Here is a 26,908-nt window from a genome sequence, read left to right as displayed (position 1 = left end):
TGGAAACCAGCTAAACATGTTTTAAACTGGTTTAAATCTATAATAATATGTTGTCAACCAAAAGCTACTGATCTGAATGCAGTTCTAGGTCTGTAACCTCAGTTTCATCATATACCTTCATACGCAATTTAACACACCTGAAGGACACGGGACAATATCAATAGGGACATCTAGTGGCTTGAAATGGATACACATCTATAACCTCATAAACATTGGCTGTTGTCCCCAATAGTTAGGTTCGCTTAAAACTTTCGTAACATATTATTTTGACTATTTATATAGAAAGAAAACAAGTTAAACGATGTGAAACGAATACAAGAACACTTACTGAATCACTGAAAATCATAACTCGATTACTTTGGACTTCTCGCAGGCATCATAGACGATTGCTCTGGCCTGCAGTCACATGTTCTATTATTTTTTTTAAAAATGGCCGACGAGGTAAGGGAAACAAACACAGTTGTTGAAGAAAGCGATGTTAAAGAGGAACCCAAAGTTTTGGAAGTTCTTCCAGACAGCCACCCTGTTGGCATTAGCAGCGATGAAGAGGCGCCAATAGACAAACCGGCGACCGAGAGCAATTGGTCAACACCGATCCTGTCGCTGGCACGGAAGGCGACCGAGACGATCAGCAGTGGGGTCACCTACGGTGCAGCTTTGAGAAACGCAACATCGTCGGGATCTGCCGCTAGCTCTCCTACCAGTCCGACTAAACTAAAGTCTACCGAGAATGACAACAACACTAACCAATACCTACCAGGCACGTAAGGTTATTGTATTTCACGCCAATATGGAAGCATAAAAACTTACTAGGGAGTTACGTGCTGAACTACTTCCCTCTTCTGCGTCTCTGCTGTCAACACAGCACATGACTCCTGCCTAGCGAGGAAATTAGAATGGCAACATAAATCTAGACTAACACTCTATATTTATCCGTGGTCATGTTTTAGTGGGTTTTTTAAAATTACTTTTGCACAGAAACTCAGTTTATGATCTCTTCCCACCTATTTTTATCTCCACATTTCAATTTAAGGTCTTTATTGTCATGGGAAACATATGTTTACACTGCCAAAGCAAGTGAAATAGACAATAAGTTAAAGTGAAATAAACAATACAAAATTAACAGTAATACACTCAAAAGTTCCAAAAGAATAAAGACATTTCAAATGTCATTATGTTCATATATAGTGTTGTAATGATGTGCAAATAGTTAAAGTACAAAATATAAAATAAATATGGGTTGTATTTACAATGGTGTTTGTTCTTCTGGTTGCCCTTTTTCTTGTGGCGACAGGTCGCAAATCTTGCTGCTGTGATGGCACACTGTGGTATTTCACCCAGTTGATATGGGAGTTAATCAAAATTGTATTGGTTTTCAAATTCTTTGTTGGTCTGTGTAATTTGAGGGAAATATGTGTCTCTAATATGGTCATACATTTGGCTGGAGGTTAGGAAGTGCAGCTCAGTTTCCAACTCATTTTGTGGGCAGTGTGCACATAGCCTGTCTTCTCTTGAGAGCCAGGTCTGCCTACGGCGGCCTTTCTCAATAGCAAGGCTATGCTCAGTGAGTCTGTACATAGTCAAAGCTTTCCATAATGTTGGGTCAGTCACAGTGGTCATGTATTCTGCCACTGTGTACTCTCTGTTAAGGTCCAAATAGCATTCTAGTTTGCTCTTTTAAAAAATATATAAATTCTTTCCAATGTGTTAAGTAATTATCTTTTTGTTTTCTCATGATTTGGTTGGGTCTAATTGTGTTGCTGTCCTGGGGGTCTGTTTGTGAACAGAGCCCCAGGACCAGCTTGCTTAGGGGACTCTTCGCCAGGTTCATCTCTCTGTAGGTGATGGCTTTGTTATGGAAGGTTTGGGAATCGCTTCCTTTTAGGTGGTTGTAGAATTTAACAGCTCTTTTCTGGATTTTGATAATTAGCCTAATTCTGCTCTGCATGCATTATTTGGTGTTTTACGTTGTACGCGGAGGATATTTTTGCCAAATTCTGCATGCAGTCTCAATTTGGTGTTTGTCCCATTTTGTGAATTCTTTGTTGGTGAGCGGATCCCAGACCTCACAAGCATAAAGGGCAATGGGTTCTATAACTGATTCAAGTACTTTTAGCCAGATCCTAACTGGTATGTTGAATTTTATGTTCCTTTTGATGGCATAGAAGGCCCTACTTGCCTTGTCTCTCAGATCGTTCACAGCTTTGCGGAAGTTACCTGTGGCGCTGATGTTTAGGCTGAGGTAAGTATAGTTTTTTTTCTGTGCTCTATGGCAACGGTGTCTAGATGGAATTTGTATTTGTGGTCCTGGCGACTGGACCTTTTTTGGAACACCATTATTTTTGTCTTACTGAGATTTACTGTCAGGGCCCAGGTCTGACAGAATCTGTGCAGAAGATCTAGGTGCTGCTGTAGGCCCTCCTTGGTAGGGGACAGGGGCACCAGATCATCAGCAAACAGTAGACATTTGATTTCAGATTCTAGTAGGGTGAGGCCGGGTGCTGCAGATTGTTGTAGTGCCCTCACCAATTCGTTGATATAGATGTTGAAGAGGGTGGGGCTTAAGCTGCAACCTTGTCTCACCCCACGGCCCTGCGGGAAGAAATGTATTTTTTGCCAATTTTTACCGCACACTTGTTGTTTGTTTACATGGATTTTATTACATCATATGTTTTTCCCCCAACACCACTTTCCATCAATTTGTATAGCAGACCCTCTTGCCAAATTGAGTCAAGCTTTTTTGAAATCAACAAAGCATGAGAAGACTTTGCCTTTGTTTTGGTTTGTTTGTCAATTAGGGTGTACAGGGCGAATACATGGTCTGTCATATAGTAATTTGGTAAAAAGACAATTTGACGTTTGCTCAGCACATTGTTTTCACTGAGGAAATGTACGAGTCTGCTGGTAATGATAATGCAGAGGATTTTCCCAAGGTTGCTTTTGACACATATCCCACGTTAGTTATTGGGGTCAAATTTGTGGCTTGAGGTGATCACTCCTTGGTTCCAAATATTGGGGAATATGCCAGAGCTGAGGGTGATATTAAAGAGTTTAAGTATAGCCAATTGGAATTTGTGGTCTGTATATTTAATTTAGGATACCATCAACCCCACAGGCCTTTTGGGGTTGGAAGGTTTGTATTTTGTCCTGTAGTTCATTCAATGTAATTGGCTAATCCAGTGGGTTCTGGTAGCCTTTAATAGTTGATTCTAGGATTTGTATTTGATCATGTATATTTTTTTCTGTTTGTTCTTTGGCTCTATAACAAACAGATTGGAGAAGTGGTTTACCCACACATCTCCGTTTTGGAACGATAACTCTTCGTGTTGTTTGTTTAGAGTTTTCAAATTTTCTCAGAAGGGGTTAGATTCTATTGATTCTTCAATTACATTGAGCAATTTTTCTCTCTCTCTCTCTCTCTCGTTCTCGTTCTCGTTCTCTCTCTGTCTGTAGCAGTGAAGGACCATATGGCTGTGGAGCGCTCCAACCTGTTCAGTATGATGAAGCTGAGTATTAAGGGCCTGATCCAGTCTTCTCTAAGTCTGGGCAGAACCATGGACTCAGACTACCCGCCTCTGCAGCAGTTCTTTGTGGTTCTGGAGCAGTGCCTCAAACACGGACTGAAAGGTGAGATTTGCTCTAGAACAGGGGTGACCGGACAACCCTCAGTCTGGAGCGCGACTAGGTGTGTTGCAGACTTGATTAGCTCAGTCAGTTTTGTTACTTCAGTGCTGGAGTGAAAGCCTGCACAACCAATTGCTCTCCAGTAGCAGAGTTGGAGACTGTAGCATTCTTGCGGCACTAGTTTCCACCCTTTGAACACTACCTAAACATTCTCCTTTCTTCTATCTCCCTCTCTCGCTCTGCAGTGAAGAAGTCATTCATCAATCAGAATAAGTCTATCTGGGGTCCTCTGGAGCTGGTTCAGAAGCTGTGTCCTGATTCTGCTGATATTACCACCAGTGCCAGAGACCTGCCAGGGCTAAAGACTGGGTTGGGTCGGGCTCGGGCCTGGTTGCATCTGGCCCTGATGCAGAAGAAGTTGTCTGACTACCTGAAAGCCCTGCTGGACCGTAAGGACATCCTGGGGTGAGTACAGCGCAAGGCTCTGTTGCTAGAACTGAATCAGTGTGATAAACATGTAATTCCGGTAAGCATTTTGAGTCCTATTCATGTTTACAGTAGTTATTGTCTCTATCTTAGGAAATCTCTCTGCCTCCTTCCTCCTACAGTGAGTTCTACGATCCAGGAGCGTTGATGATGGAGGAGGAGGGGACAGTGATAGGAGGGATGCTGGTGGGGCTAAACATCATTGATGCTAACCTCTGTATCAAAGGAGAGGACCTGGACTCCCAGGTGGGGGTCATAGACTTCTCCTTGTACCTGAAGGACCCTATGACCACTGAGACCACTAAGGAGTAAGTACGGTGTCTTTCCTCCCTCACACCAACACACTCCTCTCTTTGTTTTTCCTATTTTCCTTTCCTCTCGTTCCTCTTCTCTTTCTCAGTGATACAAAGATAAACCATCAACAAAACCACACTCCTCTCTCTCTCTGTTGTTCTCTCCTCTCTGTCAGTGATGCTAAGTTGACGGCCATATTGGACCAGAAGCACTACATCGAGGAGCTGAACAGACACCTGAGCTGCACCGTCACTGACCTGCAGGCCAAGATGGACTCCATAGAGAAGACCAACAGCAAGCTCATTGAGGAGGTCAGGAGCCTCTGAATGTGTTGTAGTGATTATGAAGTTAGAGATATCTATTTGGGATGCATCTCAATCCACTGTAGACCATAAGACATCCCTAAAATCGGTCTTCTCACAAAAACGTCACAAACACGTCTGTAGCTTCCAATTTGCCTATAAAACTATTACCCCTCTATGGAAAGATGAAACTCTCACGAACACGACGGTGTTTTCCGTTTTGCCCTACGACCCCCACAAGCGTCTTGGGACTCGTCTGAAGTCGGTACAGCCGATCTGCCAACTTCTGTCTGTAGCGTCCAAACCGTTTGGGCTACAGACTAATATGACCCCTCTGTGGAAAGGTGAGTCTCTCACAAACACGTACGTTTTGCTCTAGGATGCCCACAACCCCCACAAGACTAGTCTGAAGTTAGCCAGATACCAGTTTAACAAAAATAATGAAAGTGTGTGTGTGTACAGTATATGGAGATAGTTTAGTGCCTAAAATAAGGGGTTAAATACATGTCCCAAAAAAATCTGTTTATCCATGTATGATGCTATTATTCGATGTGTTTCTATGGGCTAAAAGCAGTGAGGCCAAATTCAATGTTTTTATCCCAAAAACAATTAATGGCACAGGTGTCAAACTCATTCCACAGAGGGCAGAGTGTCTGTGAATTTTCGCTCCTCCCTTGTCCTTGATTGATGAATTAAGGTCACTAATTAGTAGGGATGGGTACCGAAACCCGGTATTCAACGGGCCCCGGGGCTAAATTATGAAAGACCGTAGTATCGATAAGCTCCGATGTTATCGGTTCTGCTTTCGGTACTGGAGAAATTAAGAAAATACCTAATTTCCTAATTATTATTGCTACATAAACATTATCTTGCACATTTTTATCTCACCAACCGTTTCTAATTTGCAATAAAATGAAGACATTTATCTATGATGCATTTTTTTCTATTCCCAATCCAGAAGTGAGATCTCTCTGACGCTACAGCACACACACACACACACACACACACATATATACAAGAAAGACCCTGTTCTTAATTAGTGACGATGGCAGAGAGAACAAAACGTTCAACAGTGTGGTTACACTTCACCAGAGGCGATGCTGACAATGCTCGTTGCCACAAGTGCAACAAGACTTTTTCTTGTAAGGGCGGAAACACGAGCAATCTGTCCAAACATCTATGGAAAGTGCATCATGTACAGGCAGAGAAATGCATCTCTCGTTGTCCGATCTACGTTAGTTATGTTGTCTCTCTTGTTGCGATGTGTGTGTTGTCCTATATTGTATTTATTTTTTTAATCCCCCGTCCCCTTTTGTCTTCTGGTAGGCCGTCATTGTAAATAAGAATTTGTTCTTAACTGACTTTCCTAGTTAAATAAAATATATGCTAGCAGCCTAGATCCCACACAGAGTTAACTAAATTATGCGAACTTCGGTTCATGATCAAAAGGAACCATTAGCCAGCTGATTGTTTAGCTGTGGGTGTGTTCAGAAATTCAATCACTCATTTAAAGATCTTGCAACTTTTTTGTTAAAGTTGCAGCTACAATGAACCAACCCACTCCTCCCTCTAATACCACTGGTCCAAGCCAAAGACAAGCCCAAAGCCCCTTCACGCTGGCAGCTAGTGGGAGGATGACTGAGGAGAGGGTGAATGAGTGACACCTAGCCGTGACCAAGTTCATAGTGAAAGGCCTACACCCCTTTGCAACAGTGGAGTCCAAGGGCTTTAGGTAACAGTCTGTCAGTATATATTGAGTTGTATTCATGTTTAGGATATAGTAGTATAAAAGAGTTGTATGTTAGTCCCATCACTCCACAATACAATACACAACAACACAATAATTCAATAATGATAATTCAACACAAACTCTTTTTTAATGTGGGAGATGAGCAAGGCACTCAACCCCAAATAGTGATCACTGAGCTGAAGGACGTGCCAAAGCTGCCCATCACATCAGACAGGTGGACCAGCCTCTGTCAGGACCACTATCTCACTGTTACAGTACACTACACAAGCCAGGGCAGTGTAAAACAGATGGTCCTCCACACCAGGGCAGTGTAAAACAGATGGTCCTCCACACCAGGGCAGTGTAAAACAGAAGGTCCTCCACACCAGGGCAGTGTAAAACAGATGGTCCTCCACACCAGGGCAGTGTAAAACAGATGGTCCTCCACACCAGGGCAGTGTAAAACAGATGGTCCTCCACACCAGGGCAGTGTAAAACAGAAGGTCCTCCACACCAGGGCAGTGTAAAACAGAAGGTCCTCCACACCAGGGCAGTGTAAAACAGAAGGTCCTCCACACCAGGACAGTGTAAAACAGAAGGTCCTCCACACCAGGGCAGTGTAAAACAGAAGGTCCTCCACACCAGGGCAGTGTAAAACAGAAGGTCCTCCACACCAGGGCAGTGTAAAACAGAAGGTCCTCCACACCAGGGCAGTGTAAAACAGAAGGTCCTCCACACCAGGGCAGTGTAAAACAGAAGGTCCTCCACACCAGGGCAGTGTAAAACAGAAGGTCCTCCACACCAGGGCAGTGTAAAACAGAAGGTCCTCCACACCAGGGCAGTGTAAAACAGAAGGTCCTCCACACCAGGGCAGTGTAAAACAGAAGGTCCTCCACACCAGGGCAGTGTAAAACAGAAGGTCCTCCACACCAGGGCAGTGTAAAACAGAAGGTCCTCCACACCAGGGCAGTGTAAAACAGAAGGTCCTCCACACCAGGGCAGTGTACAACAGAAGGTCCTTCACACCAGGGCAGTGTACAACAGAAGGTCCTCCACACCAGGGCAGTGTAAAACAGAAGGTCCTTCACACCAGGGCAGTGTAAAACAGAAGGTCCTCCACACCAGGGCAGTGTAAAACAGAAGGTCCTCCACACCAGGGCAGTGTAAAACAGAAGGTCCTCCACACCAGGGCAGTGTAAAACAGAAGGTCCTCCACACCAGGACAGTGTAAAACAGAAGGTCCTCCACACCAGGGCAGTGTAAAACAGAAGGTCCTCCACACCAGGACAGTGTAAAACAGAAGGTCCTCCACACCAGGGCAGTGTAAAACAGAAGGTCCTCCACACCAGGGCAGTGTAAAACAGAAGGTCCTCCACACCAGGGCAGTGTAAAACAGAAGGTCCTCCACACCAGGGCAGTGTAAAACAGAAGGTCCTCCACACCAGGGCAGTGTAAAACAGAAGGTCCTCCACACCAGGGCAGTGTAAAACAGAAGGTCCTCCACACCAGGGCAGTGTACAACAGAAGGTCCTCCACACCAGGGCAGTGTACAACAGAAGGTCCTCCACACCAGGACAGTGTAAAACAGAAGGTCCTCCACACCAGGGCAGTGTACAACAGAAGGTCCTCCACACCAGAGCAGTGTACAACAGAAGGTCCTTCACACCAGGGCAGTGTAAAACAGAAGGTCCTCCACACCAGGGCAGTGTACAACAGAAGGTCCTCCACACCAGGGCAGTGTAAAACAGAAGGTCCTCCACACCAGGGCAGTGTACAACAGAAGGTCCTCCACACCAGGGCAGTGTACAACAGAAGGTCCTTCACACCAGGGCAGTGTACAACAGAAGGTCCTCCACACCAGGACAGTGTAAAACAGAAGGTCCTCCACACCAGGGCAGTGTACAACAGAAGGTCCTCCACACCAGGGCAGTGTACAACAGAAGGTCCTCCACACCAGGGCAGTGTACAACAGAAGGTCCTCCACACCAGGGCAGTGTACAACAGAAGGTCCTCCACACCAGGGCAGTGTAAAACAGAAGGTCCTCCACACCAGGGCAGTGTAAAACAGAAGGTCCTTCACACCAGGGCAGTGTACAACAGAAGGTCCTCCACACCAGGGCAGTGTAAAACAGAAGGTCCTCCACACCAGGGCAGTGTACAACAGAAGGTCCTCCACACCAGGACAGTGTAAAACAGAAGGTCCTCCACACCAGGGCAGTGTAAAACAGAAGGTCCTTCACACCAGGGCAGTGTAAAACAGAAGGTCCTCCACACCAGGGCAGTGTAAAACAGAAGGTCCTCCACACCAGAGCAGTGTACAACAGAAGGTCCTCCACACCAGAGCAGTGTACAACAGAAGGTCCTCCACACCAGGACAGTGTAAAACAGAAGGTCCTCCACACCAGGACAGTGTAAAACAGAAGGTCCTCCACACCAGGGCAGTGTAAAACAGAAGGTCCTCCACACCAGGGCAGTGTAAAACAGAAGGTCCTCCACACCAGGGCAGTGTAAAACAGAAGGTCCTCCACACCAGGGCAGTGTAAAACAGAAGGTCCTCCACACCAGGACAGTGTAAAACAGATGGTCCTCCACACCAGGGCAGTGTAAAACAGAAGGTCCTCCACACCAGGGCAGTGTAAAACAGAAGGTCCGCCACACCAGGGCAGTGTAAAACAGAAGGTCCTCCACACCAGAGCAGTGTAGAACAGAAGGTCCTCCACACCAGGGCAGTGTAAAACAGAAGGTCCTTCACACCAGGGCAGTGTACAACAGAAGGTCCTCCACACCAGGGCAGTGTACAACAGAAGGTCCTCCACACCAGGGCAGTGTAAAACAGAAGGTCCTTCACACCAGGGCAGTGTACAACAGAAGGTCCTCCACACCAGGGCAGTGTACAACAGAAGGTCCTCCACACCAGGGCAGTGTACAACAGAAGGTCCTTCACACCAGGGCAGTGTAAAACAGAAGGTCCTCCACACCAGGGCAGTGTAAAACAGAAGGTCCTCCACACCAGGGCAGTGTAAAACAGAAGGTCCTCCACACCAGGGCAGTGTACAACAGAAGGTCCTCCACACCAGGGCAGTGTAAAACAGAAGGTCCTCCACACCAGGGCAGTGTAAAACAGAAGGTCCTCCACACCAGGGCAGTGTACAACAGAAGGTCCTCCACACCAGGGCAGTGTAAAACAGAAGGTCCTTCACACCAGGGCAGTGTAAAACAGAAGGTCCTCCACACCAGGGCAGTGTACAACAGAAGGTCCTCCACACCAGAGCAGTGTACAACAGAAGGTCCTCCACACCAGAGCAGTGTACAACAGAAGGTCCTCCACACCAGGGCAGTGTAAAACAGATGGTCCTCCACACCAGGGCAGTGTAAAACAGAAGGTCCTCCACACCAGGGCAGTGTACAACAGAAGGTCCTTCACACCAGAGCAGTGTAAAACAGAAGGTCCTCCACACCAGGGCAGTGTACAACAGAAGGTCCTCCACACCAGAGCAGTGTACAACAGAAGGTCCTCCACACCAGGGCAGTGTAAAACAGAAGGTCCTCCACACCAGGGCAGTGTACAACAGAAGGTCCTCCACACCAGGGCAGTGTACAACAGAAGGTCCTCCACACCAGAGCAGTGTAAAACAGAAGGTCCTCCACACCAGGGCAGTGTACAACAGAAGGTCCTCCACACCAGGGCAGTGTACAACAGAAGGTCCTCCACACCAGAGCAGTGTACAACAGAAGGTCCTCCACACCAGGGCAGTGTACAACAGAAGGTCCTCCACACCAGGGCAGTGTAAAACAGAAGGTCCTCCACACCAGGGCAGTGTACAAATCACAAACTGGTGAAGTCGTGGCAGAGGAGATCTCAGACATTCTGGAAGAGTTTGAGATGGAGCCAAGCAAGATTGTAGCTGTGACTGTTGATAATGCTGACAATATGGATGTTGCCATCAAGAGGCTACACATCTTAAAAATAGGATGCTTAGCACACACATTGAATCTGGCAGCACAGAAAATCTACTGAATGACTTCCATTGATAAATGTCCAGCCGAATCAGAGCAGTGGTTGTGTGGTTCAAGAGATCCTCGATGTCCAGCCCCAATCAGAGCTGGTCGTGTGGTTCAAGAGATCCTCGATGTCCAAAACAGTCTTGAAGGAAAAACAGCAGCTCCTTGGTAAGCAGCCAGTTCAATCTATTAAAGTATTATTTTTTAAATTCCCACATTTAACAATTTAATTCAATATTCAAGTTTGAGGGAATTAAATGTTGTTTGTTGTTTCAGGCATTCTGCAACACTCACTCATCCCTGATGTCAAGACCAGATGAAACTCGTTCTATCTAATGATAGAGAGATTCATGGAGCAGTATTCAGCAATCCAAGCAGCAGCCTTGAACCCACGATCGTGAAAAGCAATGACCAAGGACAACCTGGACTGTCTGAAGGACGAGGACTTCCATAAGGCTGAGGAGTTTGTCCAGCTTATGAGAATCCTCTATACATCCACACTGTGTGTCATGTGACAAGAATACCCCCTGTGGACAGATCAAACCCATCCTCCAAACACTGGAAGAGCACTTCACTGTGAGGCATGAAGATACGTTTGTGGCAACCATCAAAGAGAAGGTGTGGGAGAACCTCTCTGAGTGCTATCAGGTTGAGGACATTCAAGCTTTCCTGCATCGGGGAGGCAGGTAGCCTAGTGGTTAGAGCGTTGGACTAGTAACCGAAAGGTTGTAAGATTGCAGGGAACACAATAAGCCAGGAGAGGTCCTGACTTCTGCAAGAGAAGGCAAATATGTTGATCTTTCTCCAGAAGAACTGCTAAGAACTGTTAGTCCTTTTGCAGCCTACCTGCAGGCGCCACCCGTGTTGCTCTATACCACTGTCTTTTCTTTTGCAGGAAAATATTATTTATTTCATTTGTTTTACATTTCCATCAACACAACATTTGTCTATAATAGTAATTTGTTCAAAACATTGCTGTTTCTTTTGCTGTAAATAATTATTTATTTTACATTTCAGATAATAAAGCAATGTTGATTCTGTTTTTAATTTGTTTTGGGGTTTTTTCCATAAAAAATAACAAAAAGAACCGATAAGAATACCGTTAAAGTACCGGATCGATAACCAGTATCGATAAGAGTAGTAATACCGTTAAATTCTTAACGATACCCATACCCACTAATTAGTAAGGAACTCCCCACACCTGGTTGTCTCAGGCTTAATTTGAAAAAAACAAAACTGCAGTCACAAGGCCCTCCATGGAATGAGTTTGACACCCCTGCCTTAAAACCCCTACCCTAAAATTCTAACTCAAATGGCTAAATATATGATCATTGGTATGACCATCTTAAAACAATTCCATATGTTAGCTTAGAACCCCCCCCCGACTTAGACTGTGTTATAATAACCATAGTTCTCATGGGTGTCTTATAACCCTGTGTAGAGCTAATGTATGTGTTATAACTAGCGATGTAACGATTCACTGATGCACATCAGTCCCCAGTTCAAATGTTTAAGATATGAGTACATCAGTCCGTGGGACACCAAACTGATCCAAATGTAACATGCATCAGTCAGAAAATCTATTCAAACGTTACGAATCGCCAGTTCACTAAAATGTTTTGCTCAAATTACTTTCTACCTTCAGAAAATTCCGTTACGGATTTTTCTGAAATTTCGTTACGATCTGGTAATGTAATTTCGAGTTTTAATCACCCAATAATTCATTAAAACAAAGGATATCAGTAAAAACATTAACTAATTGATAGATCTACCTTCACTTGTTACTTCTCTGAACTGTCATTATATTCCCTTATGAGGGTGAGAAATGAGAAAATATCAGGATATGTGGGTTTTTGGTAATGGAATTTCAAGGCACAAGACAATATTTCTCAAACTTACAGAAGGCAGAAAAATGATCTTTAACTAAATAGAAGTGTTGATATTAGTTGTCAGGGGTCTTGACTTCTACATTACTGTGTGTTGATGTATGTATGATACTTTAAGTCTTTTTCTGGTAGATGTTTTCTAAGACCCTTTCCATCTGTTTGACAACAAATCAAAACCTTTGCTTAATTAATCCACATTTTTAGGATGGAACATAAAAAAATACAAAAAACATATATATACAGTGGGGAGAATAAGTATTTGATAAACTGCCGGTTTTGCAGGTTTTCCTACTTACAAAGCATGTAGAGGACTGTAATTTTTATCATAGGTACACCTCAACTGTGAGAGACGGAATCTAAAACAAAAATTCAGAAAATCACATTGTATGATTTTTAAGTAATTAATTTGCATTTCTTTGAGACTGTGTTCCCAGCTCTTTTCAGGTCATTGACCAGATCCTGCCGTGTAATTGGAGTATTTACAGAAATGCTCATAATAAACATTGATGAATGATACAAGTGTTTTACATGGAACTTTAGATAAACTTCTCCTTAACAGCTTCTACCCCCCCAGCCATAAGGCTGCTGAACACAATTAATCAAATGGCTACCTGAACTATTTACATTGACAGCTTCTACCCCCCCGACCAGTCAATATCTGGTGTGACCACAATTTGCCTCATGGAGCGCGACACATCTCCTTCACATAGAGTTGTGGCCTTTGGAAAGTTGTCACACTTCTCTTCAATGGCTGTAAGAAGTTGCTGGATATTGGCCGGAACTGGAACACGCTGTTGTACACATCAATCCAGAGCATCCCAAACATGCTCAATGGGTGACATGTCTGGTGAGTATGCAGGCCATGGAAGAACTGGGAAATGTTTAGCTTCCAGGAATTGTGTCCAGATTATTGCGACATGGGGCCGTGCATTATCATGCTGAAACATGAGGTGATGGTGGCGGATGAATGGGACGACGATGGGCCTCAGGATCTTGTCACGGTACCTCTGTGCATTCAAATTGCCATTGATAAAATGCAATTAATTGTGTTTGTTGTCCGTAGTTTATGCCTGCCCATACCATAACCCCACCGCCACCATGGGACACTCTGTTCACAACATTGACATCAGCAAACTGCTTGCCCGCACAACGCCATACACGCTGTCTGCCATCTGCCCGGAACAGTTGAAACTGCGATTCATCCGTGAAAAGCACACTTCTCTTCTCCAGCGTGCCAGTGGCCATGGAAGGTGAGCATTTGCACACTGAAGTTGGTTACGACGCCGAACTGCAGTCAGGTCAAGACCCTGGTGAGGACGACGAGCACGCAGATGAGCTTCCTTGAGACGGTTTCTGACAGTTTGTGTAGAAATTCTTCTGTTGTACAAACCCACAGTTTCATCAGCTGAGCCGGGTGGCTGGACTCGATCACGCAGGTGAAGCCAGATGTGGAGTTCATGGGCTGGCGTGGTTATACGTGGTCTGCAGTTGTGAGGCCGGTTGGATGTACTGTCAAATTCTCTAAAATGACATTGGAGGCCGCTTATGGTAGAGAAATTAACGTTGAATTCTCTGCCAACAGCTCTGGTGGACATTCCTGCAGTCAACATGCCAATTCCACTCTCCCTCAAAACTTGAGACGTCTGTGGCATTGTGTTGTGTGACAAAACTGCACATTCTAGAGTGGCCTTTTATTATCCCCAGCATAAGGTGCACCTATGTAATGATCATACTGTTTAATCAGCTTTTTGATATGTAACACCTGTCCGGTGGATGGATTATCTTGGCAAAGGAGAAATGATCACTAACAGGGATGTAAACACATTTGTGCACAAAATTTGAGAAATAATCTTTGTGCATATGGAATATTTCTGGGGTGTTTTATTTCAACTCATGAAACATGGGACCAACACTTTACATGTTGCATCTGTTTTTGGTCAGTATCCATCACTTACTTACTTACACCCACACAACTCAGCTCAGGCAGATCCAGCTCAGAGGCCTAGCTCATGAGCTCCTTCAGCAGCAGATTACAATTTTTATGGAAAATGTATGTGTTTTGGCAACAAATGTTAGTGCATCGGATCGCATTGATTCGTTGCTCTAATCAAATCGAATCGCACCGACTCATTTCCAACTAAAACGTATCTGAGCCCATGTATCTAGATACATGGAAAGATTCACATACCTAGTTAAAACCCTACATAGTCCTTATGAATATGTTATAACCCTATGTAGTTATGGATGTGTTAATAACCCTTTGTTTTTATGGATGTTATAACCCTATTGTCTTGGGCTGTCTAATTTTTTAATTATTATTATCAAGTTAATTGCTAAACTTTACAAGAATATTGATGTCATTTTGTGTAAAGTAAGTTAGCAAAATTAGGTAAATTGTGAAAAGCACACTTTAACCTCAATGTCAACTTGTTTTTACATGGCATTGTAGATTTTAGCTGTATAGATGATCTATTTAGATGTTTTCAGTGTATTTTAACACTTTCAGACAATGCGATTACTCTCAAGGGGGAAAAACTAACCCTACATAGTGCTTATGGATGTGTTATAACCCTACATAGTGTTTATGGATGTGTTATAACCCTACATAGTGCTTATGGATGTGTTATAACCCTACATAGTGCTTATGGATGTGTTATAACCCTACAGCTGACGGCAGCGACAGACAGGATTAACTCTTTACGGGAGGAGCAGGAAACCCTGAGGCATGAGAATGAGACCATCGTCCAGAGCAGCCAGAAGAAAGAGGAGGTCAGGATACTCTCACTCCCTATGCATCTGCAACCGTTTTCAGTCTGTCCGACTGTCATCTAAGTCAGACAATATGAAGAGATGGCATTTCACGTCCTGTGTGATTTCCTAGGCGACCCTGGAGGACAGTGCAGTAGAGCTGGAGACATACAGACAGACACGGCAGGGCCTGGATGAGATGTACAGTGTGGTGTGGAAACAGTACCAGGAGGAGAAGCGCATCAGACAGGTGTGTGTGTATGTGAGAAACAGCGAGATGAACAACTATCTCTACATTTCTTTGAGATCCTAGCTAACTAACATGTGTTATACTGCCTCTACAATAGGTGTGTGTGTGTCCCTGTACCTTTTATTCCTGTGTGTAGGAGTTGGAGAGGGAGCTGAAGCTGCAGGTAGGACTAAAGCAGGAGATGGAGATGGCCATGAGGCTGCTGGAGAAAGACACACATGAGAAACAGGACACACTGCAAGCTCTCCGACAACAACTAGACCAGGTCAAAACCCTCAACCTGCAGATGTTCCATAAGACACAGGTAACACACACGGACAGAAATACACAGACACACACAAGCTCAAGCAAACATGAAACACACACATACTCAGCAACACCTCTTGACAGAGAGTGTGTGTGTGTGTGTGTGTGTGTGTAGGACTGTGAGCGCGAGGCCCAGATGAAGGAGGAGGAGGAGGGACAACTGGAGGAGAAGATTAACCAAATGGAGACCACCATTAAGGAGATGGAGCAGAGGTTTGTGTGGAGGTGTTTAACCAGAAGTCCCTACAAGAATAGTAAACAAACTAAATTTGACCAACTGGGGACATTTTGTTAGTCCCCACAATGTCAAATGATATTTCTAGGGGTTTTAGTGTAAAGGTTAGAATTAGGTTTGGGATAATGAACTAGGGTTAGTTTTAGGGTGAAAGTTAGGGTAAGGATTAGAGAAAATAGGATTTTGAATGGGACTGAATTGTGTCCCCCTACAAGCTTAGTTGTACAAGACTGTGTGTGTGTGTGTGTGTGTGTGTGTGTGTGTGTGTGTGTGTGTGTGTGTGGTGCAGAATGGTTTCTGTGTTTTAACATGATTGAAAACTAATTGTAGCCCATGTATTTTTAGACTGCAGAACTCTGCGCGTGATCGTAGACAGAGTGACCAGACAGAGAGAAACATGAGGACCGAGCTGGAGGGCAAAGTAGACTCCCTGCAGAAACAACTGTCTGAGCTGGACACACTGAGGTACGTATGGACACACACAGACACACAGACACACACACAGACACGTTGTGACCCACTCCCCCCTGTCTCTCTAGGCTGGGTCTGGAGAGTGATCTGCGCAGTGAGAAGGAGCAGAGACAGGCCATTCAGAGAGCTCTACAGAGAGAACAGGACAACAGCACTGAGCTACGCACCCAACTACAGCAGATACAGGGGCTACACACGGTCAGTGTCTCTCTCACACACTCAGAGAGAGAAAAGAGAAGTCTACCTCCCGTTTTTCTTCTGAGATTGTTTATGTGTGTCTCTAGGAGTTGCAGGATGTTCGTCAGGAGAAGCAGCAGCTCCAGCAGACCTGTCAGGATCAGGAGACGGCCTTACAGGACATGGGCCTACACCTCAGCCAGTGAGTACCGTACTAGACGACCTTACAGGAGATGGGCCTACACCTCAGCCCGTGAGTACCGTACTAGACGGCCTTACAGGAGATGGGCCTACACCTCAGCCAGTGAGTACCGTACTAGACGGCCTTACAGGAGATGGGCCTACACCTCAGCCAGTGAGTACCGTACTAGACGACCTTACAGGACATGGGCCTACACCTCAGCCTGTGAGTACTATACTAGACGGCCTTACAGGACATGGGCCTACACCTCAGCCTGTGAGTACCGTACTAGACGGCCTTACAGGACATGGGCCTACACCTCAGCCAGTGAGTACCGTACTAGACGACCTTACAGGACATGGGCCTACACCTCAGCCAGTGAGTACCGTACTAGACGGCCTTACAGGAGATGGCCCTACACCTCAGCCAGTGAGTACCGTACTAGACGACCTTACAGGAGATGGGCCTACACCTCAGCCTGTGAGTACTATACTAGACGGCCTTACAGGAGAGGGGCCTACACCTCAGCCTGTGAGTACCGTACTAGACGACCTTACAGGACATGGGCCTACACCTCAGCCAGTGAGTACCGTACTAGACGGCCTTACAGGAGATGGGCCTACACCTCAGCCAGTGAGTACCGTACTAGACGACCTTACAGGAGATGGGCCTACACCTCAGCCAGTGAGTACCGTACTAGACGGCCTTACAGGAGATGGGCCTACACCTCAGCCTGTGAGTACTATACTAGACGGCCTTACAGGAGATGGGCCTACACCTCAGCCAGTGAGTACCGTACTAGACGACCTTACAGGACATGGGCCTACACCTCAGCCTGTGAGTACTATACTAGACGGCCTTACAGGACATGGGCCTACACCTCAGCCTGTGAGTACCGTACTAGACAGCCTTACAGGACATGGGCCTACACCTCAGCCAGTGAGTACCGTACTAGACGACCTTACAGGACATGGGCCTACACCTCAGCCAGTGAGTACCGTACTAGACGGCCTTACAGGAGATGGGCCTACACCTCAGCCAGTGAGTACCGTACTAGACGACCTTACAGGAGATGGGCCTACACCTCAGCCTGTGAGTACTATACTAGACGGCCTTACAGGAGAGGGGCCTACACCTCAGCCTGTGAGTACCGTACTAGACGACCTTACAGGACATGGGCCTACACCTCAGCCAGTGAGTACCGTACTAGACGGCCTTACAGGAGATGGGCCTACACCTCAGCCAGTGAGTACCGTACTAGACGACCTTACAGGAGATGGGCCTACACCTCAGCCAGTGAGTACCGTACTAGACGACCTTACAGGAGATGGGCCTACACCTCAGCCAGTGAGTACCGTACTAGACGGCCTTACAGGAGATGGGCCTACACCTCAGCCTGTGAGTACTATACTAGACAGCCTTACAGGAGATGGGCCTACACCTCAGCCAGTGAGTACCGTACTAGACGGCCTTACAGGAGATGGGCCTACACCTCAGCCTGTGAGTACTATACTAGACAGCCTTACAGGAGAGGGGCCTACACCTCAGCCTGTGAGTACTGTACTAGGCGGCGTTACAGGAGATGGGCCTACACCTCAGCCAGTGAGTACCGTACTTCCTTACAGGAAATGGGCCTACACCTCAGCCAGTGAGTACTGTACTAGACGGCCTTAAAGGAGATGGGCCTACACCTCAGCCAGTGAGTACTGAACTAGGCTGCCTTACAGGAGATGGGCCTACACCTCAGCCAGTGAGTACTGAACTAGGCTGCCTTACAGGAGATGGGCCTACACCTCAGCCAGTGAGTACTGTACTAGACAGCCTTACAGGAGATGGGCCTACACCTCAGCCAGTGAGTACTGAACTAGACGGCCTTACAGGAGATGGGCCTACACCTCAGCCAGTGAGTACTGAACTAGGCTGCCTTACAGGAGATGGGCCTACACCTCAGCCAGTGAGTACTGTACTAGACGGCCTTACAGGAGATGGGCCTACACCTCAGCCAGTGAGTACTGAACTAGACGGCCTTACAGGAGATGGGCCTACACCTCAGCCAGTGAGTACTGAACTAGGCCCACTCCTAATCCTCTTAACATCCCTCTTCATTTACTTCCTGTGTTCCATCTGTTTTATCTTTGTGTGACTCTCTCGTAGGTCTAAACTGAAGATGGAGGATTTCAAAGAGGTCAACAAAGCCCTGAAGGTAAGGGGTTCCCTGTCCTACATTAACACTTCCCCTAGCCCACCGTTATACCAAGTCTCTATGGAGTTTACTAGTGAAGAACAGATGAGACATAGAAACGCCGCTGCTCATAGGATCCTTCAGGTACAAGGAGAAGTCTATGACTCCCACCTACACGACAGACACACGCTCACTCATTTCTGTAATCATTTGTGATTGAGCATTGTTGTCTGTCCGTGTCCATCAGGGCCAAGCCTGGCTGAAAGACGATGAGGCTACACAGTGTAAACACTGTCAGAAGGAGTTCTCTATCGCTCGCAGAAAGGTAAAGCTCTGTCCATCCATCAGTTGTGAACTATGGTCTGTGGCAGATGTAAAGAAGGATTTATACTGAACAAAAATATAAACGCAACATGACAACAATTTTACGGAGTTACAGTTCATATAAGGAAATCAGTCAATCTATGGATTTCACATGACTGGGCAGGGGTGTAGCCTGGAGGGAAAAGGCCCACCCACTTGGCAGCCAGGCCCAGCCATTCAGAATTAGTTTTCCCCCACAAAAGGACTTTATTTCAGACAGAAATCCTCAGTTTCATCAGCTGTCCAGGTGGCTGGTCTCAGACGAACCCGCTGGTGAAGAAGCCGGATGTGGAGGTCCTGGGCTGGCATGGTTACACGTGGTCTGCGGTTGTGAGGCCGGTTGGACGTACTGCCAAATTCTCTAAAATGACATTGGTGGCTGCTTAAGGTAGAGAAATGAACATTGAATTTTCTGCCAACAGCTCTGGTGGACATTCCTGCAGTCAAGCATGCCAATTGCACGTGCCCTTAAAACTTTAGACATCTGTGGCATTGTGTTGTGTGACAACTGCACATTTTTGTGGCCTTTTGTTGTCCCCAGTACAAGGTGCACCTGTGTAATGATCATGCTGTTTAATCTTTGCCACTCCTGTCAGGTGGATAGATTATCTTTGCAAAAGAGAAATGCTCACTAACAGGGATGTAAACACATTTGTGCACAAAATTTAAGCGAAAGCTTTTTGTGCGTTTGGAACATTTCTGGGATGTTGTATTTCAGCTCATGAAACCAACACTTTACATGTTGCGTTTTTTAATATTTTTGTTCAGTATATAAATGCATTTATTTGAAACGATCTCATTTGCCACAAGTGTTACAAATAGTTCTACTTGGACATGTTTTCTCTCCCTCTGCAGCACCACTGTAGGAACTGTGGAGATATCTACTGTAACAGTTGTTCTAATAATGAGTTGGCCCTGCCCTCCTACCCTCGACCTGTACGGGTCTGTGACATCTGCCACTCCCTACTGCTGCAGAGGAGCACCTCTTCCACCTCCTCTTGACACACAAGCAGATCCTCATACACACACTCCTTCTCACGCAAGCAAACAGACACTCACACACACTCAATCTTTCTTCTCTCAAGTCATTGCAGTGATCTAGGCTACTGTGCTCAAAGCCCGCAGTACTCTTGGTCATTGAGAACACATTTTAATCCAATTTGAGCAGGAACAGATTTGGTGTGATCTATAAAGTTCTGTTTTGCCACTTACCTGAAATTCAGGATCTTTGGGCACGGTTGACTTTTGAACTGTAGAGGTTTCTACCCTCTTCTTGTGCTAATACTGCCTTCTCTCTTTTAAACTCATCTGGGGGGATTTCACTCAATAATATCACTAAATAGTGAGTCAGCGGGGCTAATTGTTCATTGTTACGAACTAACTCCATTACCGTATATACCCTCTAAGATGCCAAATGTAAAATGATAGTTGAAGGGAGCCACAGTGTATTGGAACATCATTGTTTGTTGTAATATATGAATGACCGACTATGCAACAATATCTCAATTGTGGGAAAATGTTAGACGAACTGACCTTCAATAATAGCATTGAAATAGTTCAAGAAAAGCAACGTTGATTGACTTTATTATAGTAATTTAGAGCAGGAGTTTTTCATTTAGCTTTGAAAAGGTCTTAGAGCTGATTTATATAGATAGAATCATGTGAAAGTTTCACTTCGTGAGGCAAAGGAACAGATGACTACAGAATGTTCTTAACACATCATGTATATAATGAGTTTTGTGCATACTAACAGCCATTTTCTGACCAGTCATTGGGGCGTGTTTTGAGCAATGTTTTCTATCAAGATATTTAATAAAAACTTATCTGAATGAGTTTCTTCTTGACTGTATGGGAAACTACTCACCTCAAAGACATGTATACATCTTAAAATTGTATTCACTCTTGTGCACCTTACAAGAAATACAAAGAATTCTGCATAGGCAGTAGAAAGAAACCTTTATAACAGAAAAACTTAAGGTTTGTTTGCCAACTAAGTAAAGCATCCATCCCTCGTGGAGAATTCCCCCAAACCCTCCCATAACAATCACTTCAATATAAAACTAACTTAAATGTGCTCTTTGTTCACCATGTAAAATGTCAACTTCACACACCATTATTTTAACATTGTTTCAGACTTCAACAGAAAGGCTAGATATTTTTGCAGCTACTGGAGAAAAGTCCAGGAACATCTAGAATACTATTTACAGAAGTGTTGGTTCATACACTCATATGACAGTCAGGCAGGGTCAATGCTTTTCACTTATGAAAATGTAGAATTGGAATTTCGTTTACTTTCTGAATTGACTGGAATTTAAATTGAATTTACCCCAACCCTGCAGTCAGTTACTTAATGCTCGGGTTAAATAAAAAGACTGGGTCAATCAGAGTTGGTTGTTTTGAATCTTCGTTAAAACACACTTCCTGGTAACGATGACGAAACAACCACGGTCATAGTCTGTGTTACTGCAGTATCACAGTTTGTGTTGCTGCAGTATCATACAGTCTGTGTTGCTGCAGTATCATACAGTCTGTGTTGCTGCAGTCATGTCATTAACAACAGTAGGAGAGGATGGAAACAAAACGGCTCTAATTTCTACCAACCTAACTTCAAAAGGAGCCTCAATCATGAATACAATCAGTCTAAAACAAAAAACATTTCCCAACCCTCACTATAAATTGGCTCAGAACTACAAAACCCATCCAAAAGACCAGGTGAGAACTACAATTCCAGTCCTTCCATCCGAACACATGCTGGATTAAAGACCTACATCCCCCATCCTGACCCCAGACCATTGGAACTCCTGCCTCCTCCACTGCCGCCATAGTAACTGCTGCTCATACCGCCCTGGTTACCTGACAGGAGAGAGATACACACTATAGGACCGAGGAGTTCAGAGATCACACAGTCTAAAGCTTGATGGTCCGGGTCATACGCAGATACATACACATCAGTGGTGGAGGTGGGTGTGTTTTACAGAGCTGATACTCACTATAGTCACTGTAACCTCCCATGCTGCCCTGGCTGCTGTAGCCTCCAGAGTATCCAGAGCTCAGCCCTCCACTGCTATAGGAGGACTGGTTCCCCATACCCCCCTGCATCGGACTGCTGTACGAGCCATTACTGCCCCCTGCTGTAGAGTTCAGGAATAGCTCCACATAGCGGTGCTCTGCAAGACAGAGACAGCTGGTTAGTACATGCATTTAATCATAAGGAGGGAAGGCTGGGAAGGAGGAAGAGAGAACGTTTTTAGAGTGCCTTTCATAATGGCGGTGGCTGGCTAAAAAATGTATAAAAAGATCAGACTCACGCATGTTGGCCTTGTCCTTCGACATGGCTGCCACAGCATCCTCATGTGTAGCAAACTCCACGTCAGCCTCTCCTGTCACTCTGCCGTCAGGACCGATCTCTACATGCACTCTCACTGGGTTCAGAGGAGAGAAGAACTACAGAGGGAGGGAGGAAGCGGTGTGTTATACTCACCGTCTCTCACACAGACCATTCTTAGTAGGAGATCCTAGAACTCACATTGTAGATGTCAGTCTCTGTGGCTCTGTAGGGCAGACCCCTCATGTGAACACAGTGACCTGTGGTGCTCTGGAAGGAGGAGCTACTGTCACCATACCGCCCATCAGACACACCTGAGGTTAGACACATACACCTTAGTTATGGAGAGACTGGTCTGGGACATGGAGACATCATACCGTCATGATAGAGGGCTAGGAAGAGCATGACTGGAGACAGCATATCGTCATGATAGAGGGCTAGGAAGAGCATGACTGGAGACAGCATATCGTCATGATAGAGGGCTAGGAAGAGCATGACTGGAGACAGCATATCGTCATGATAGAGGGCTAGGAAGAGCATGACTGGAGACAGCATATCGTCATGATAGAGGGCTAGGAAGAGCATGACTGGAGACAGCATATCGTCATGATAGAGGGCTAGGAAGAGCATGACTGGAGACAGCATATCGTCATGATAGAGGGCTAGGAAGAGCATGACTGGAGACAGCATATCGTCATGATAGAGGGCTAGGAAGAGCATGACTGGAGACATCATACCATCATGATAGAGGGAAGAGCATGACATAGGGCTAGGAAGAGCATGACTGGGAGACCATCATGTTATGATCCATAAACATTTATGACTGATAATGGCTCCCAATTAATCCAGTCGGATGAAACAAACACACACACCCTCTCCCCAACACACACCTCCACCATAGCCTCCGCGTCTAGTCCTGTCGTAGGAGCCCCCTCCTCGGCCCCCCATCATGTTGTACCCACGGCCCCCAGACGGTCTGTCATAGGGCCCCGGTCTCTGCATCCCCATAGGTTTCCTCTGGGGTTCGTAGTGGGTCCTCACCTCGGCACGGCTGCTCTTGAAGATCTCAATGTACCTGAGACACATACAGTACACATCACCATGAAGACCCCACCACACAGGAGGTGTAGACTACAGCTAGCTACTGTACAGCTCCTAAGGCTGAATCAATGTGTCTGTTCAAATGGAAAGGGTACCAATATAGTTGGGTGTTCAATATGCAGGTGATGAGTTGACATTTTGGTGTATTTGCTTGTCATTGAGGGTACTGATAAAGTTGGGCAATTCAGGACAAGTGCTGCCATGTGCAGTACTGCTCCATAGGTAGGTGAGTCTTGAACTATGTGAGACTTGATCTGGTGGGTAACAGTATACTGTCTAGTATAAGAGCCTTGACAGTACAACAGGCACTTTTCTTATGGTCACCTGCAGATACCCGATACAGTTAACACTGATGTTACAGTACAATCTGTGTCCCTGCTATGGTCATTGTCCTGTTGTTATCCATGGAGACCCACTCTCTGAGCATTACCTGTGAGTGACAGTGTGCAGGGTCCATGTCCTCATGTTGATTGGCCCTCAGTGAGTTAGAACACCTGGGAGAATCCTGTCTGTCTATTGGCTACCTGTAGTGATGTTTAGTGCCCAGGAACCAATCAGCTTCACTCTTAAGAATCAGGGTAAAATGGATATGCCCAAATTCAACTGCAATTTTTACTCTGCACTCTCAACCAAACTTGGTGACAAACCTGAGAGCTTACAAGACACCTCGGCACTAAACTCAGAATATGATCTATCTCCCAATGGTTTAAGAACAAGAGAATGTGCTTCCCAAAGACTGCTGTGAGTGAATGAGTGTTAGTGTGTTCTGATCTAATATTGTAACTATGTGTCTTTACAATCAATATCTGAGTATGTGTTGTCTTAAATTAACTGTTCTGTTGAGTGTCAGTCAGTTATACCTGTGGTTAATGTTTGTAAGTTGTACACCATAAGAACAGCAACTTTATCCAGCCAACCAACCAACCAACCATCCCCACCTGTGCCCTATTCTTTCCTTGTGTTTCTTTAGAGCCTTTTCAGCTATATCCTGTGAAGCAAACTGCACGAAGGCCTCCCCCGTACTCCTCCCCTGGAAGTCCAGCGGCAATGTTATCCCATTTGGCACGATTTCCAACCCTTCAACCCAAGGACAGATAACCCCAGTGGGGGACACAGTAAATCACATGCCCAGTTACAGAAAGGTAGCTTTCTCTGTTGTTGCTTTATTTATTAACGAAAACTATGCATTACGACATGTACTGTACATACCAGGTGAGTATTTTTAACCAATGAGACTCAGCAACCATTCAGGCTACTTACTTTTACTGCATTTGGGGGAACATAAAGGAGGATGAGAGGAAAGAGTGTCGAGAGAGAGAAAAGGAGAGAAAATTAGAGAGAGAAAATGAGAAGGAGAAAATTAGAGCGAGAGAGAGAAGGATACAGAAGAGGAAGCGACTGTAGGTGTGAAGGAATGAAAATGAGTGGCTCTGGCAGTACTTGTGTTACCTTTAGTACCCACCCATTCTATAATTGTCCCAATGGGATGAATTACATCTTTGTTATGATATAGTGGGTTCATGGGAAAACACCAAAGGACAACTGTCAAAGAAAAGTGACAGACGGGACTAGCATGTCAGGCCAAATTATTGTACAGAATAATTCATTTTAAAAGTGTTCATTGGGACCAAAGCAGTGATAGAGAAACTTAGGTGATGGGGGAAATCCTGGAAAAACTATAGCTTATATAATGTAAGTCGCTCTCGATAAGATCGTATGCTAAATGACTGAAAAATTTCACTTATCCTGGATCATTGATGAGGGCTGAGGACAGTTTACCTCCTCCTACAGGATGTTATGGGGGTGTTCATGTGAACCAGTGGGAGCTAGCTACTGGTACCTGAGAGGAACTGGACAATCTCTTCCTTGCTGCAGCCGAAGGGGAGGCCTCGAAGCCTGACTAGGCCGTCTCCAGTCGTTTCTGGGCTGTTTGGACCAGAATGTTTCATCACCCAGTCCATTTCCACGTTGTTGGATTTGAACACTGTGGACAAACAAGTCAAGTCAACACAAAGACCAAAGTCACTACTGCTAGTGTTACATAGTGTAAAAGGTTGAGAAATGTAGCCTAAAGTGAAGTCCCAAGGCACATATTATGCTTCAGCTGCGAACACTGAAACTTCAGGAAGACTTGGGCATTGATACACAGACACAGACACACACACACACACACCTTCCACATATCTGTGGCCCATGGTTTCTCTGTCCTTCTTCACAGCGATCTTCAGGTCATCCTCATTCTCCAGCTCAACGAAGGCCTCTCCGCTGGGTCGGCCCTCACGTGTGGAGGTAAAATGGATGCTGGTGCCATTGTTGGCGATTTTACATTCTATATGCCAAGAAGAGGGTAGAGGGACTCACAGTTATCTCAGAAGTGAGAGGTGTAGGCTATAAAGGTGTTGAGCAAGCTATTCAGGTTTTATCGTAAAGGTGTTATTACCTGAGAAGAATCTCCGTACTTCCTCCACAGAGCAGGACCATGGTAGGCCTCTCACACGCACCACGTAACCCTCTCCATCAGACATGGTTGCTATTCTCTTAACACTGAGGAAAGTAAAGAAGCATAAGGGTATGTTTGCAATGCTTAGATAACGTTAGCTAATTACCTTTACTCAGCTAGCTAGTTACCTAGCCCGCCGTCTACATTGTATTTTACTTTTAGGTAAGTGAATGAAGTTATGTAGCATTTGCAGCAATTTAAAATGTCTAACGTCACAAGACATGATTAGCTATCTAACATTAGGCTAGCGCATTATGAATGTAGCTACTAACTATGAATTGTTGAATTGTTGCTACTAGCTAGCTAACGTTAGTTATATACATTTAGCTGGCTAGCTAAATCCATTATCACGAAACATTCTATTTCATTTACATATAAAAAACTAACTAGATTAAGTCAATGTGTCTAACGTTATTAGATAATAATAATTTCATTATCACCGACAGTCAGACACAAATGTCAGGCCTGGCGTTAGTTAGATAAGTTAGCGCTAACGTTCGCTACCTGGCTTGCTAGCTTGATCACATTGGCTGACCTAAACAGCAAGCAAGGACTCGCAAATTAAAGGTATTATCACAAATCACATTCGTTGAAAAATAAACATAGATACCTGTTAATTTGAATTCAGTGACAATATTATCACTACCACGATTGCTAGTATAGCTAGCTAGCTGTGTTTCGGGGTGTCAGGTCGGTCTGTTTCTGCTAGCTAGCTCCTAGCTTGCTAACTTGGTCCACGCCCAAAA

At 45.1% G+C, this 26,908-nt stretch overlaps 2 protein-coding genes across 3 annotated transcripts; one reads left to right on the top strand and one right to left on the bottom strand.

The window, feature by feature from the left end:
* The first annotated feature begins 406 nt into the window (after positions 1–406).
* LOC139574681 (RUN and FYVE domain-containing protein 1-like) lies at positions 407–21,069 on the top strand. Of its 2 annotated transcripts, none has more exons than XM_071399479.1 (15): positions 407–760; positions 3,457–3,627; positions 3,870–4,089; positions 4,233–4,418; positions 4,580–4,715; positions 14,991–15,092; positions 15,205–15,321; positions 15,458–15,625; positions 15,743–15,840; positions 16,208–16,327; positions 16,402–16,531; positions 16,618–16,712; positions 18,846–18,894; positions 19,121–19,198; positions 20,092–21,069. In XM_071399479.1, the coding sequence occupies exons 1-15, from the start codon at positions 430–432 to the stop codon at positions 20,236–20,238; spliced, it is 2,148 nt and encodes a 715-aa protein (XP_071255580.1). In that variant the 5' UTR covers positions 407–429; the 3' UTR covers positions 20,239–21,069. The 2 variants fall into 2 exon arrangements, with proteins under 2 accessions (XP_071255580.1, XP_071255579.1); XM_071399478.1 differs by having other exon boundaries at positions 408–760; positions 3,454–3,627.
* On the bottom strand, positions 20,804–26,908 carry LOC139574682 (heterogeneous nuclear ribonucleoprotein H-like). The gene is made up of 10 exons (XM_071399480.1): positions 26,773–26,908; positions 26,103–26,206; positions 25,836–25,991; positions 25,503–25,646; positions 24,601–24,739; positions 23,452–23,636; positions 22,763–22,875; positions 22,545–22,680; positions 22,227–22,403; positions 20,804–22,089 (listed from the first exon to the last, which is right to left on the bottom strand). Exons 2-10 carry the CDS (start codon positions 26,185–26,187, stop codon positions 22,001–22,003), a joined length of 1,224 nt encoding a protein of 407 aa, XP_071255581.1. The 5' UTR covers positions 26,188–26,206; positions 26,773–26,908; the 3' UTR covers positions 20,804–22,000.

Source organism: Salvelinus alpinus, chromosome 4 (assembly GCF_045679555.1).
Source record: "Salvelinus alpinus chromosome 4, SLU_Salpinus.1, whole genome shotgun sequence".
Classification (NCBI taxonomy): domain Eukaryota; kingdom Metazoa; phylum Chordata; class Actinopteri; order Salmoniformes; family Salmonidae; genus Salvelinus; species Salvelinus alpinus.
This window is presented reverse-complemented; position numbering and strand designations above follow the sequence as displayed.